General features: G+C 43.6%; 2 protein-coding genes across 7 annotated transcripts in view; one reads left to right on the forward strand and one right to left on the reverse strand.

The window, feature by feature from the left end:
• The window catches only part of ATP1A3 (ATPase Na+/K+ transporting subunit alpha 3), an 80,832-nt gene extending 76,608 nt beyond the window's left edge, over window positions 1-4,224 (forward strand). For 3 of the 6 annotated variants that reach the window (XM_058823160.1, XM_058823161.1, XM_058823162.1), the window contains 3 exons: window positions 712-813; window positions 2,159-2,250; window positions 3,457-4,218. In XM_058823160.1, the coding sequence (XP_058679143.1) occupies window positions 712-813; window positions 2,159-2,250; window positions 3,457-3,485 (223 nt within the window). In that variant the 3' untranslated portion in view covers window positions 3,486-4,218. Of the gene's footprint in view, window positions 1-711; window positions 814-2,158; window positions 2,251-3,456 lie in introns of all 6 variants that reach the window. The other 3 variants (XM_058823159.1, XM_058823163.1, XM_058823164.1) reach the window with 3 other exon arrangements.
• A 1,498-nt stretch (window positions 4,225-5,722) lies between these two features.
• RABAC1 (Rab acceptor 1) lies at window positions 5,723-10,458 on the reverse strand (the record flags this gene model as incomplete). The annotated part of the gene is made up of 3 exons (XM_058823121.1): window positions 5,723-6,647; window positions 8,947-9,048; window positions 10,349-10,458. Coding segments are annotated over 3 exons (301 nt in total), but the record flags the coding sequence as incomplete, so codon positions are not given.
• Window positions 10,459-12,948: the final 2,490 nt, after the last annotated feature.

Below are 12,948 nucleotides of genomic sequence, written 5' to 3' on the forward strand. Positions count from 1 at the left end.
TTTTTGTGCTTTTTTTTAGGAACAAAATCCCGATTTTAGGGGTTTTTGGGGCGCCACATTTTAGGGTGTATTCCGTCAGATTTGGGGCTTCCTGCTGATGATTTTTGTGCTTTTTTTTAGGAACAAAATCCCGATTTTGGGGGTTTTTGGGGCGCCACATTTTAGGGTGCATTCCGTCAGATTTGGGGGTTCCTGCTGATGATTTTTGTGCTTTTTTTTAGGAACAAAATCCCGATTTTTGGGGCGCCATATATTAGGGTGTATTTAGTCAGATTTGGGGGTTCCTGCTGATGATTTTTGTGCTTATTTTTCGGAACAAAATCCCGATTTTGGGGGCTTTTTGGGGCGCCATATTTTAGGGTGTATTCTGTCAGATTTGGGGCTTCCTGCTGATGATTTTTGTGCTTTTTTTTAGGAACAAAATCCCGATTTTTGGGGCGCCATATTTTAGGGTGTATTCCGTCAGATTTGGGGCTTCCTGCTGATGATTTTTGTGCTTTTTTTTAGGAACAAAATCCCGATTTTGGGGGTTTTTGGGGCGCCACATTTTAGGGTGCATTCTGCCAGATTTGGGGCTTCCTGCTGATGATTTTTGTGCTTTTTTTTAGGAACAAAATCCCGATTTTGGGGGGCTTTTTGGGGCGCCACATTTTAGGGTGCATTCCGTCAGATTTGGGGGTTCCTGCTGATGATTTTTGTGCTTTTTTTTAGGAACAAAATCCTGATTTTCGGGCTCTTCGAGGAGACGGCGCTGGCCGCGTTCCTCTCCTACTGCCCCGGCATGGACGTGGCGCTGCGCATGTACCCCCTCAAGTGAGCCCCAAAACCCCCGGAATTCGCCCCAAATCCGGGGGGGACCCCAAAATCCGGACCCAGGAGGGGGGGAGGGGGTGGGGGTCCCTTTAAAGGGGGGGGTTGGGGGGATTTGGGGCCGTTTTGGGGGGATTTTGAGCATTTTATTTTTATTGCGAGCTTTTGTTTGGGTTTTGAGCCATTTTGGGGAGATTTTGGATTGATTTTTGGGGGGCTGTTGGGCATTTTTTGGGGTTTTGACCATTTTTTTCAAGGGGTTTGGGATCATTTTCGGGGCAGTTTGAGCATTTGATTTGGGTGTTCAGCATTTCTTTGCTTTGAGCATTTTTGGGGTGTTTTGATTGATTTTTTTGGGGGTTTTTTTTGACCACTTTTTGGGTTTTCTGACGATTTTCTTGGCTCTCCAGGATTTTTTGGTGGAGAGCCAAATTTATTTTAATTTTCAGCAATTTTCACGGGGTTTTGACCTTTTCTTCAGGTTTTTTCTGGACCATTTTTTTGGCTTTTTGATAATTTCCAGGGAGCTTTGACCGTTTTTGGGGATTTTGAGCATTTTCTCTTTATTGCGAGCTTTGGTTTGGGTTTTGAGCAATTTTGGGGAGATTTTGGATTGATTTTTGGGGGGCTGTTGAGCGTTTTTTGGGGTTTTGACCATTTTTTTTGGATGATTTTCGGGGCAGTTTGAGCATTTGATTTGGGTGTTCAGCATTTCTTTGTTTTCAGCGTTTTTGGGGTGTTTTGATTGATTTTTTTGGGGTTTTTTTTGACCACTTTTTGGGTTTTCTGATGATTTTCTTGGCTCTCCAGGATTTTTTGGTGTGGGGGGGGCTGACCATTTATTTTCATTTTCATCAATTTTCACGGGGTTTTGACCTTTTCTTCAGGGTTTTTTGGACCTTTTTTTTTTGGCTTTTTGATCATTTCCAGGGAGCTTTGACCGTTTTTGGGGATTTTGAGCATTTCTCGGAGTTTTTGATCAACTTCTGGGGGTGTTAGACCGTTTCTCTCGGCTTTTGACCGTTCCTTTGAGGGGATTTCAACCATTTTTTGGCTTTTAACCTTCTTTTGTGGGTTTTGACCATTTATTTTCAAGTTTTGCCCATTTCCTTTGGCTTTTGACCATTTCTTGGGTGTTCTTCACCATTTCTTTGTGTGGTTTTGACCGTTTCTTCACCATCACTGACTTTTTTTTGGGTTTTGACCATTTATTTCTGTTTTCAGCCATTTCTTTCGTGTTTTCCCCATTTTTTCACCGTTTTCCAACTTTTTTTTTTTTGGTTTTTCCCCATTTCCTCGCCGTTTTTGACCGTTTCTCTGTGGTTTTCGCCCAAATTTCCTCGCCCAGGCCCAGCTGGTGGTTCTGCGCCTTCCCCTACTCCTTCCTCATCTTCGTCTACGACGAGATCCGCAAGCTCATCCTGCGCCGCAACCCCGGAGGTTTGGGGCCAATTCCGCCGGTTTTGGGCAAATTCGGGCGGGTTTGGGCAAATTCCGGCGGGTTTGGGGCAAATTCTGCCGATTTTGGGCAAATTCCGGGCGGGTTTGGGGCAAATTCCACCGATTTTGGGCAAATTCGGGCGGGTTTGGGGCATTTTGGGAGGTTTGGGGCGAATTCGGGCGGGTTTGGGGCATTTCGGGAGGTTTGGGGAAAATTCCACTGATTTTGGGCAAATTCGGGCGGGTTTGGGGCAAATTCTGCCGATTTTGGGCAAATTCGGGCGGGTTTGGGGCAAATTCCGGCGATTTTGGGCAAATTCGGGTGGGTTTGAGGCATTTCGGGAGGTTTGGGGCAAATTCTGCCGATTTTGGGCAAATTCGGGCGGGTTTGGGGCAAATTCCGCCAATTTTGGGCAAATTCGGGCGGGTTTGGGGCATTTCAGGAGGTTTGGGGCAAATTTGGGCGATTTTGGGCAAATTCGGGCGGGTTTGGGGCATTTTGGGAGGTTTGGGGCAAATTCCGCCGGTTTTGGGCAAATTCGGGCGGGTTTGGGGCATTTTGGGAGGTTTGGGGCAAATTCTGCTGATTTTGGGCAAATTCGGGCGGGTTTGGGGCATTTCGGGAGGTTTGGGGCAAATTCCGCCGATTTTGGGCAATTCCGGGTGGGAATTTCGGGGCGTTTTGGGGGGAATTTTAAGGGAATATTTTGGGAATTTTGGGGGGGATTCGGGTGGGATTTTGGGGGAAATTTGGGGTGATTTGATGGAGATTTTGGGGAAAATATTTGGGGGGATTTTTGGGGGAATTTTGGGAGAATTTGGGAGAAATTTAGGGGAAATTGGGGGGCAAATTTTGGGGGCATTTGGGGGAAATTTTAGACGGATTTTAAGGGAATTTTTTTTTTTAATTTTGGGGGGAATTTTATAGGAAATTTTGGGGGAATTTTGGGAGAAATTCAGGGGAAATCGGGGGGATTTTCGGGGTGGGTTTTGGGGGGAATTTGCAGGAATTTTGGGAGGATTTTGGTGGGGGGGAATTTGGAGGAATTTTAGAGGAAATTTTGGGTGGAATTTTGGGAGATTTGGGTGGGATTTTTTGGGGGGAATTGTGCGGGAATTTTACAGAAATTTTGGGTCAAATCTTGGGGCCAATTTTATGAATTTTGCTTCCACCCTCACCTTTTTTTCCTCCGCTTTCTTTTCCAGGTTGGGTGGAGAAGGAAACCTACTACTGACCCCCCCCCAAAAAAGCAACCACGGGACCCCCCCTCAAAAAAAACAACACGAGACCCCCCCCAAAAATCCCCATTTTTCCCCCCAAAAATCCCCATTTTTCCCTCCCAAAAATCCCCTTTTTTTCCCCTCAAAAATCCCCTTTTTTTCCCCTCAAAAATCCCCTTTTTTTCCCCAAAAATTCCACTTTTTCCCTCAAAAACCTCCTCCCACCCCCCCCCCAAAAAAAACCCCAAAAATTTGGGGAGGGGTCGAGGGGTGGGGGGGGGCTCCTCGCCTCATGGGGGGGTCCCCAAAAAAACCCCAAAAAATCGGGATTTTGGGGAGGGGGAGGGGCAAAATTGGGGATATTTTGGGGGGGGGTCTCCCCCTGCCCCTCCCCCCCCTTTGTGTCGTCGTGTGAAGAAAATGAATTAAAAATAAAAATAAAAATAAAAATAATAAAGATAAAAATAAAAATTGGGGAAAAACGGGGAGAAAAATGAAGAAAAAATGAAAATAATGAAAACGATGAAAATAATGGAAATAATGAAAAAATAACGGAAATAAAAATAAGATTATGGAATTTTCTCCCTCCCCTCCCCCACCCTGGGCGGGAAAAAAAATAAAAAATGGAGAAAAAAAAGGGAAAAAAAAACCAAAAAAGAGAAATTGAGCAAATAAAGAAATCGGAGCCTGAGTGGATTCTGGGGGGAAAATGGGGAATTCGGGAATTTTTGGGAAATTAAAATTTTCAGGAATTATTTGGGCAAAAAGAGGAATTGGGGAATTATTTGGGAAATTTGGATTTTGGGGAGAAAAAATGGGGGAATTTGGGGAGAATTTGGGATTTTTGAGAAATTTTTGGGGAAATTTGGAATTTTGAGAATTTGGGGAGGAAAATGAAATTTTGGGGTGGGGGAAAGTTTGGGGGAGGCTCAAAAATTCGGGAAAATTTTGGAAATTTTGGGGGGGGTCACACATGAGATTTGGGTCACGTGACACATTAATTAATTAAATTTATTTTTAATTAATTTTTTTTATTTTGGGGGGTTCTGGATCCCCAAATTTGGGTTATTTTGGGTGATAATTTTGGGTTTATTTCAGGGGATTTTGGGGTTATTTTGGGTGATAATTTTGGGGTGATTTCAGGGGATTTTGGGGTTATTTTGGGTGATAATTTTGGGTTTATTTCCGAGTATTTTGGGGTAATTTCAGAGGATTTTGGGTGATAATTTTGTTTTTATTTCAGGGGATTTTGGGGTTATTTTGGGTGATAATTTTGGGGTGATTTCAGAGGATTTTGGGGTTATTTTGGGTGAAAATTTTGGGGTTTATTTCACCGGATTTTGGGGTTATTTTGGGTGATAATTTTGGGGTGATTTCAGAGGATTTTGGGGTAATTTCAGAGGATTTTTGGGTGATAATTTTGGGGTGATTTCAGCGGATTTTGGGGTTATTTTGGGTGATAATTTTGGGGCGATTTCAGAGGATTTGGGGATTATTTTGGGTGATAATTTTGGGTTTATTTCCGAGGATTTTGGGGTAATTTCAGAGGATTTTTGGGTGATAATTTTGGGTTTATTTCAGGGGATTTTGGGATTATTTTGGGTGATAATTTTGGGTTGATTTCAGAGGATTTTGGGGTAATTTCAGAGGATTTTTGGGTGATAATTTTGGGGTGATTTCAGGGGATTTTGGGGTTATTTTGGGTGATAATTTTGGGGTAATTTCAGAGGATTTTGGGGTAATTTCAGAGGATTTTTGGGTGATAATTTTGGGGTGATTTCAGAGGATTTTGGGGTTATTTTGGGTGAAAATTTTGGGGTTTATTTCACCGGATTTTGGGGTTATTTTGGGTGATAATTTTGGGGTGATTTCAGAGGATTTTGGGGTAATTTCAGAGGATTTTTGGGTGATAATTTTGGGGTGATTTCAGCGGATTTTGGGGTTATTTTGGGTGATAATTTTGGGGCGATTTCAGAGGATTTGGGGATTATTTTGGGTGATAATTTTGGGTTTATTTCCGAGGATTTTGGGGTAATTTCAGAGGATTTTTGGGTGATAATTTTGGGTTTATTTCAGGGGATTTTGGGATTATTTTGGGTGATAATTTTGGGTTGATTTCAGAGGATTTTGGGGTAATTTCAGAGGATTTTTGGGTGATAATTTTGGGGTGATTTCAGGGGATTTTGGGGTTATTTTGGGTGATAATTTTGGGGTGATTTCAGCGGATTTTGGGTGATAATTTTAGGGTGATTTCAGGGGATTTTGGGGTTATTTTGGGTGAAAATTTTGGGGTTTATTTCACCGGATTTTGGGGTTATTTTGGGTGATAATTTTGGGTTTATTTCAGAGGATTTTGGGGTAATTTCAGAGGATTTTTGGGTGATAATTTTGGGGTGATTTCAGGGGATTTTGGGGTTATTTTGGGTGATAATTTTGGGTTTATTTCAGGGGATTTTGGGGTGATTTTGGGTGACAATTTTGGGGTGATTTCAGAGGATTTTGGGGTAATTTCAGAGGATTTTTGGGTGATAATTTTGGGTTGATTTCAGGGGATTTTGGGGTTATTTTGGGTGATAATTTTGGGGTGATTTCAGAGGATTTTGGGGTTTTTTTGGGTGATAATTTTGGGGTGATTTCAGGGGATTTTGGGGTAATTTCAGAGGATTTTTGGGTGATAATTTTGGGGTGATTTCAGAGGATTTTGGGGTAATTTCAGAGGATTTTGGGTGATAATTTTGGGTTTATTTCAGCGGATTTTGGGGTTATTTGGGGTGATAATTTTGGGGTGATTTCAGGGGATTTTGGGGTGATTTTGGGTGATAATTTTGGGGTGATTTCAGAGGATTTTGGGGTGATAATTTTGGGGTGATTTCAGAGGATTTTGGGGTAATTTCAGAGGATTTTTGGGTGATAATTTTGGGTTTATTTCAGAGGATTTTGGGGTTATTTTGGGTGATAATTTTGGGGTGATTTCAGGGGATTTTGGGGTAATTTCAGAGGATTTTTGGGTGATAATTTTGGGGTGATTTCAGCGGATTTTGGGGTTATTTTGGGTGATAATTTTGGGGTGATTTCAGGCGATTTTGGTCACACGGGCTCCATCTCCAGCTCGGGGCTCTCGGGGGGGTCCAGCTGCCGAAACGCCGCGTGGGACCCCAAAAACACCAGGGCGGCTCCTGGGGGGAAAAGAGAGCTCAGGGGGGACCCCAAAAACCCCAAAACCCCAAAAATCCCCCCAAAATCCCCCCAAAATCCCCCCAAAATTCCCCCAAAAGCGAGGAGGGGCTCACGGGATTTTGGGTGGGGATTTTTGGGGTTTTTTTTAGGATCGGGGTTATTTTTTAGGGTGAATTTGGGGGATTTTGGAATTGGGATTTTTTGAGTGGGGTTTTTTTGGGGTCGGGGTTATTTTTTGGGGTGAATTTGGGTCGGGATTTTTGGGGTTTTTTTTAGGATCGGGGTGATTTTTTGGGGTGAATTCGGGGGATTTTGGGTCGGGATTTTTGGGGGTTTTTTTTAGGATCGAGGTTATTTTTTGGGGTGAATTTGGGGTGAATTTGGGTCGGGATTTTGGGTGGCTTTTTTAGGATCGGGGTTATTTTTTGGGGTGAATTTGGGGTAAATTTGGGTCGGGATTTTTGGGGTTTTTTTTAGGATCGGGGTTATTTTTTGGGGTGAATTTGGGGGATTTGGTGTCGGGATTTTTGGGGTTTTTTTTTAGGATCGGGGTTATTTTTTGGGGTGAATTTGGGTCGGGATTTTTGGGGTTTTTTTTTAGGATCGGGGTTGTTTTTTGGGGTGAATTTGGGTTGGGATTTTGGGGTTTTTTTTAGGATCGGGGTGATTTTTTGGGGTGAATTCGGGGGATTTTGGGTCGGGATTTTTGGGGGTTTTTTTTAGGATCGAGGTTATTTTTTGGGGTGAATTTGGGGTGAATTTGGGTCGGGATTTTGGGTGGCTTTTTTAGGATCGGGGTTATTTTTTGGGGTGAATTTGGGGTGAATTTGGGTGGGGATTTTTGGGGGTTTTTTTTAGGATCGGGGTTATTTTTTGGGGTGAATTTGGGTCGGGATTTTTGGGTTTTTTTTTTTAGGATCGGGGTTACTTTTTGGGGTGAATTTGGGTCGGGATTTTGGGTGGTTTTTTTAGGATCGGGGTTATTTTTTGGGGTAAATTTAGGGGATTTGGGGGATTTTTTGAGTGGGGTTTTTTGGGGTCAGGGTTATTTTTTGGGGTGAATTTGGGGGATTTTGGGTGGGGCTTTTTGGGGGTTTTTTTTTTAGGATCGGGGTTATTTTTTGGGGTGAATTTGGGGTGAATTTGGGTCGGGATTTTTGGGTTTTTTTTTAGGATCAGGGTTATTTTTTGGGGTGAATTTGGGGGATTTTGGGTGGGGATTTTTGGGTTTGTTTTTTTAGGATCGGGGTTATTTTTTGAGGTGAATTTATGGTGGGATTTTTGGGGGTCTTTTTTTGGGATTGGGGTTACTTTTTGGGGTGAATTTGGGTCGGGATTTTGGGTGGTTTTTTTTAGGATCGGGGTTATTTTTTGGGGTGAATTTGGGGGATTTTGGGTGGGGATTTTTGGGGGTTTTTTTTTAGGATCGGGGTTATTTTTTGGGGTGAATTTGGGTCGGGATTTTTGGGGGTTTTTTTTAGGATCGGGGTTATTTTTTGGGGTGAATTTGGGGTGAATTTGGGTCGGGATTTTTGGGGTTGTTTTTTAGGATCGGGGTTATTTTTTGGGGTGAATTTGGGGGATTTTGGGTGGGGATTTTTGGGGTTTTTTTTTAGGATCGGGGTTATTTTTTGGGGTGAATTTGGGTCGGGATTTTTGGGGTTTTTTTTTAGGATCGGGGTTGTTTTTTGGGGTGAATTTGGGTCGGGATTTTGGGTGGTTTTTTTAGGATCGGGGTTATTTTTTGGGGTGAATTTGGGGGATTTTGGGTGGGGATTTTTGGGGTTTTTTTTTTAGGATCGGGGTTATTTTTTGGGGTGAATTTGGGGGATTTGGGGTCGGGATTTTTGGTTTTTTTGTTTTAGGATCGAGGTTATTTTTTGGGGTGAATTTGGGGGATTTTGGGTCGGGATTTTTGGGGTTTTTTTTAGGATCGGGGTTATTTTTTGGGGTGAATTTGGGGGATTTTGGGGTCGGGATTTTTGGGTTATTTTTTGGGGTGAATTTGGGGGATTTTGGGTCGGGATTTTTGGGGTTTTTTTTAGGATCGGGGTTATTTTTTGGGGTGAATTTGGGGGATTTTGGGGTCGGGTTTTTTCGGTTATTTTTTGGGGTGAATTTGGGGGATTTTGGGTCTGGAATTTTTTGGGGGAGGGTTTTTGGGGTGCGGATTTTTTGGGGGGGATTTTGGGGTGAATTTGGGTCGGGATTTTGGGTCGGGATTTTTTGAGTGGGGTTTTTTGGGGTCGGGGTTGTTTTTTGGGGTGAATTCGGGGGATTTGGGGTCGGGGGTCTCACCCAAGAGCCAGAACACGGCCGCCCCCGCCCCCGCCAGCCACAGCAGCGGCAGCGCCGCCCCCCCGGCCACGCCCAGCTGGTGGGCGGGGCTCAGCTCACGGCCTGGGGGGGGGGAAACCAGTACAAACCAGTAAGGACCAGTAAGGACCAGTATGGACCAATATAAACCAATAAAAACAAAAAAAACCATTAAAAACCAGTACAAACCAGTAAGGACCAGTATGGACCAATACAAACCAATATACACCAGTATAGACCCGTAAAAACCAGTATAAACCAGTAAAAACCAGTAAGGACCAGTGTGGACCAGTACAAACCAGTATAAACCAGTCCAAACCAGTCCAAACCAGTCCAAACCAGTCCAAACCAGTTTGTCCCAGTACAAACCAGTGACCCCAATGCCCCTTTAACCCTTTCCCAGCCCCTCAACGCACTCACAGCTCCCCCTGGTGGCGGCTTTGGGAACTGCAGCGCCCTCCCAGTTTGTCCCAGTTTATCCCAGTATAAACCAGTCCCTCCCAGTATAAACCAGTCCCTCCCAGTATAAACCAGTATAAACCAGTCCCTCCCAGTATAAACCAGTCCCTCCCAGTTTATCCCAGTATAAACCAGTCCCTCCCAGTTTATCATCCCAGTGTAAACCAGTCCCTCCCAGTATAAACCAGTCCCTCCCAGTTTATCCCAGTATAAACCAGTCCCTCCCAGTTTATCATCCCAGTATAAACCAGTCCCTCCAGTATAAACCAGTCCCTCCCAGTTTATCCCAGTATAAACCAGTCCCTCCCAGTTTATCATCCCAGTGTAAACCAGTCCCTCCCAGTATAAACCAGTCCCTCCCAGTTTATCCCAGTATAAACCAGTCCCTCCCAGTATAAACCAGTCCCTCCCAGTTTATCATCCCAGTATAAACCAGTCCCTCCCAGTATATCCCAGTATGAACCAGTCCCTCCCAGTTTATCCCAGTATAAACCAGTCCCTCCCAGTATAAACCAGTCCCTCCCAGTTTATCCCAGTATAAACCAGTCCCTCCCAGTGTAAACCAGTCCCTCCCAGTTTATCATCCCAGTATAAACCAGTCCCTCCCAGTATATCCCAGTATAAACCAGTCCCTCCCAGTTTATCCCAGTATAAACCAGTCCCTCCCAGTATAAACCAGTCCCTCCCAGTATATCCCAGTATAAACCAGTCCCTCCCAGTATATCCCAGTATAAACCAGTCCCTCCCAGTATATCCCAGTATAAACCAGCCCCTCCCAGTATATCCCAGTATATCCCAGTATATCCCAGTATATCCCAGTATAAACCAGTCCCTCCCAGTATATCCCAGTATAAACCAGTCCCTCCCAGTATATCCCAGTATATCCCAGTATATCCCAGTTTATCCCAGTCCCTCCCAGTCTCACCCAGCAGCACCAGCGGCTCCTTGCGGCTCCGGACGGCGACGACGGCGGCAACGAAAACGGAGAGAGCGACGAGGAGCAGCGGGGAGGAGAGCCTGGGGATACTGGTTATACTGGGATATACTGGGAGGGACTGGTTATACTGGGATAAAACTGGTTATACTGGGAGGAGAGCCTGGGGATACTGGTTATACTGGGATATACTGGGAGGGACTGGTTATACTGGGAGGAGAGCCTGGGGACACTGGTTATACTGGGATATACTGGGTTATACTGGGATATACTGGGTTATACTGGGATATACTGGGTTATACTGGAGGGGAGCCTGGGGACACTGGGTTATACTGGGATATACTGGGTTATACTGGGATATACTGGGTTATACTGGGAGGGGAGCCTGGGGACACTGGGTTATACTGGGATATACTGGGAGACACTGGGAGGGGAGCCTGGGGAGACTGGGTTATACTGGGGATACTGGGAGGGACTGGGGACACTGGGTTATACTGGGATATACTGGGAGACACTGGGTTATACTGGGATATACTGGGAGACACTGGGTTATACTGGGATAAACTGGGTTATACTGGGTTATACTGGGAGGGACTGGTTATACTGGGAGGGGAGCCTGGGGATACTGGGTTATACTGGGGGAGACTGGTTATACTGGGATAAACTGGGTTATACTGGGAGGGACTGGTTATACTGGGTTATACTGGTTATACTGGGTTATACTGGGTTATACTGGGTTATACTGGGAGGGACTGGTTATACTGGGAGGGACTGGTTATACTGGGTTATACTGGGAGGGGACACTGGGGAGACTGGGTTATACTGGGAGGGGACTGGGTTATACTGGGAGACACTGGGTTATACTGGGGGGCACTGGGTTATACTGGGAGGGACTGGGATATACTGGGAGAGGAGTCTGGGTTATACTGGGAGCGACTGGGAGGGCTTTGGGAGGGGACTGGGCGTTACTGGTTTATACTGGGAGGGAACTGGGAGCCCCCCCAACCTCCCCCACCCCCAATTCAGGACGAGTCCGAGGAGGAAAAACCCAAAACCACCTGAAAATGTCCCAAAACGGCCCCAAATCCCCTAAAAATCCCCTAAAACAACCCAAAAAATCCTCTAAAAATCCCCTAAAAATGCTCCAAAAATCGCCATAAAAACTCCCCAAAAATGCCCCAAAATATCCCCCAAAAATCCCCTAAAAATCCCCTAAAAATCCCCTAAAACAACCCAAAAAATCCTCTAAAAATCCCCTAAAAATGCTCTAAAAATCGCCGTAAAAACTCCCCAAAATATCCCCAAAAATCCCCCAAAAATCCCCTAAAAATCCCCTAAAACAACCCAAAAAATCCTCTAAAAATCCCCTAAACATGCTCTAAAAATCGCTATAAAAACTCCCCCAAAATATCCCCAAAATATCCCCAAAAACTCCCCCCAAAAATCCCCTAAAACAACCCAAAAAATCCCCTAAAAATGCTCTAAAAATCGCCGTAAAAACTCCCCAAAATATCCCCAAAAACTCCCCATAAAATCCCCTAAAACAACCCAAAAAATCCTCAAAAAAATCCCCTAAAAATGCTCTAAAAATCGCCATAAAAACTGCCCAAAATATCCCCAAAAACTCCCCATAAAATCCCCTAAAACAACCCAAAAAATCCTCAAAAAATGCCCTAAAAATGCTCTAAAAATCGCTATAAAAACTCCCCAAAATATCCCCCAAAAACTCCCCATAAAATCCCCTAAAACAACCCAAAAAATCCTCAAAAAATCCCCTAAAAATGCTCTAAAAATCGCCATAAAAACTCCCCCAAAATGCCCCAAAATATCCCCAAAAACTCCCCCCAAAAATCCCCTAAAAGACCCCAAATAATCCCCATAAAATCCCCCTAAAAATCTCCTAAAAAATCCCCTAAAAATCCCCCTAAAACTGCCCTAAAATCCCCATTAAAAATCCCCTAAAAATCCCCAAAAATCCCCAAAAATCCAGTAAAAAATTTCCTAAAAATCACTATAAAAACAAAGCAAATCAAAAACTAAAAAAACCTAAAAAACACTACAAAAATCCCCTAAAAACCACTATAAAAATCCCCTTATAATCCCCTAAAAATCCCCCCAAAATCGCTATAAAAGCCCCAAAAAATTAAAAAAAAAATCCCCAAAAAAGGGCCAAAAAATCCCCCAAAAATCTCCCTAAAAACCCGCTAAAAATCGCTATAAAAACCCCAAGAAATCCCCAAAAAAATCCCAAAAAAATCCCCAAAAAAATGCCAAAAAATCCCAAAAAAAATCCAGTAAAAAATTTCCTAAAAATCACTATAAAAACAAAACAAATAAAACTAAAAAAAAACTAAAAAAACCTATAAAAATCCCCAAAAAATCACTACAAAAATCCCCTAAAAATCCCCTCAAAATCGCTATAAAAGCCCCAAAAAATTAAAAAAAAAATCCCCAAAAAAGGGCCAAAAAATCCCCCCAAAACTCCCTAAAAACCCCCTAAAAATCGCTATAAAAACCCAAGAAATCCCCCAAAAAATAAAAAAAAATTCCCCAAAAAAATGCCAAAAAATCCCCCCAAAATCCCCAAAAAT

This window comes from Ammospiza caudacuta, chromosome 38 (genome assembly GCF_027887145.1).
Source record: "Ammospiza caudacuta isolate bAmmCau1 chromosome 38, bAmmCau1.pri, whole genome shotgun sequence".
In the NCBI taxonomy this organism is placed as follows: Eukaryota; Metazoa; Chordata; class Aves; order Passeriformes; family Passerellidae; genus Ammospiza; species Ammospiza caudacuta.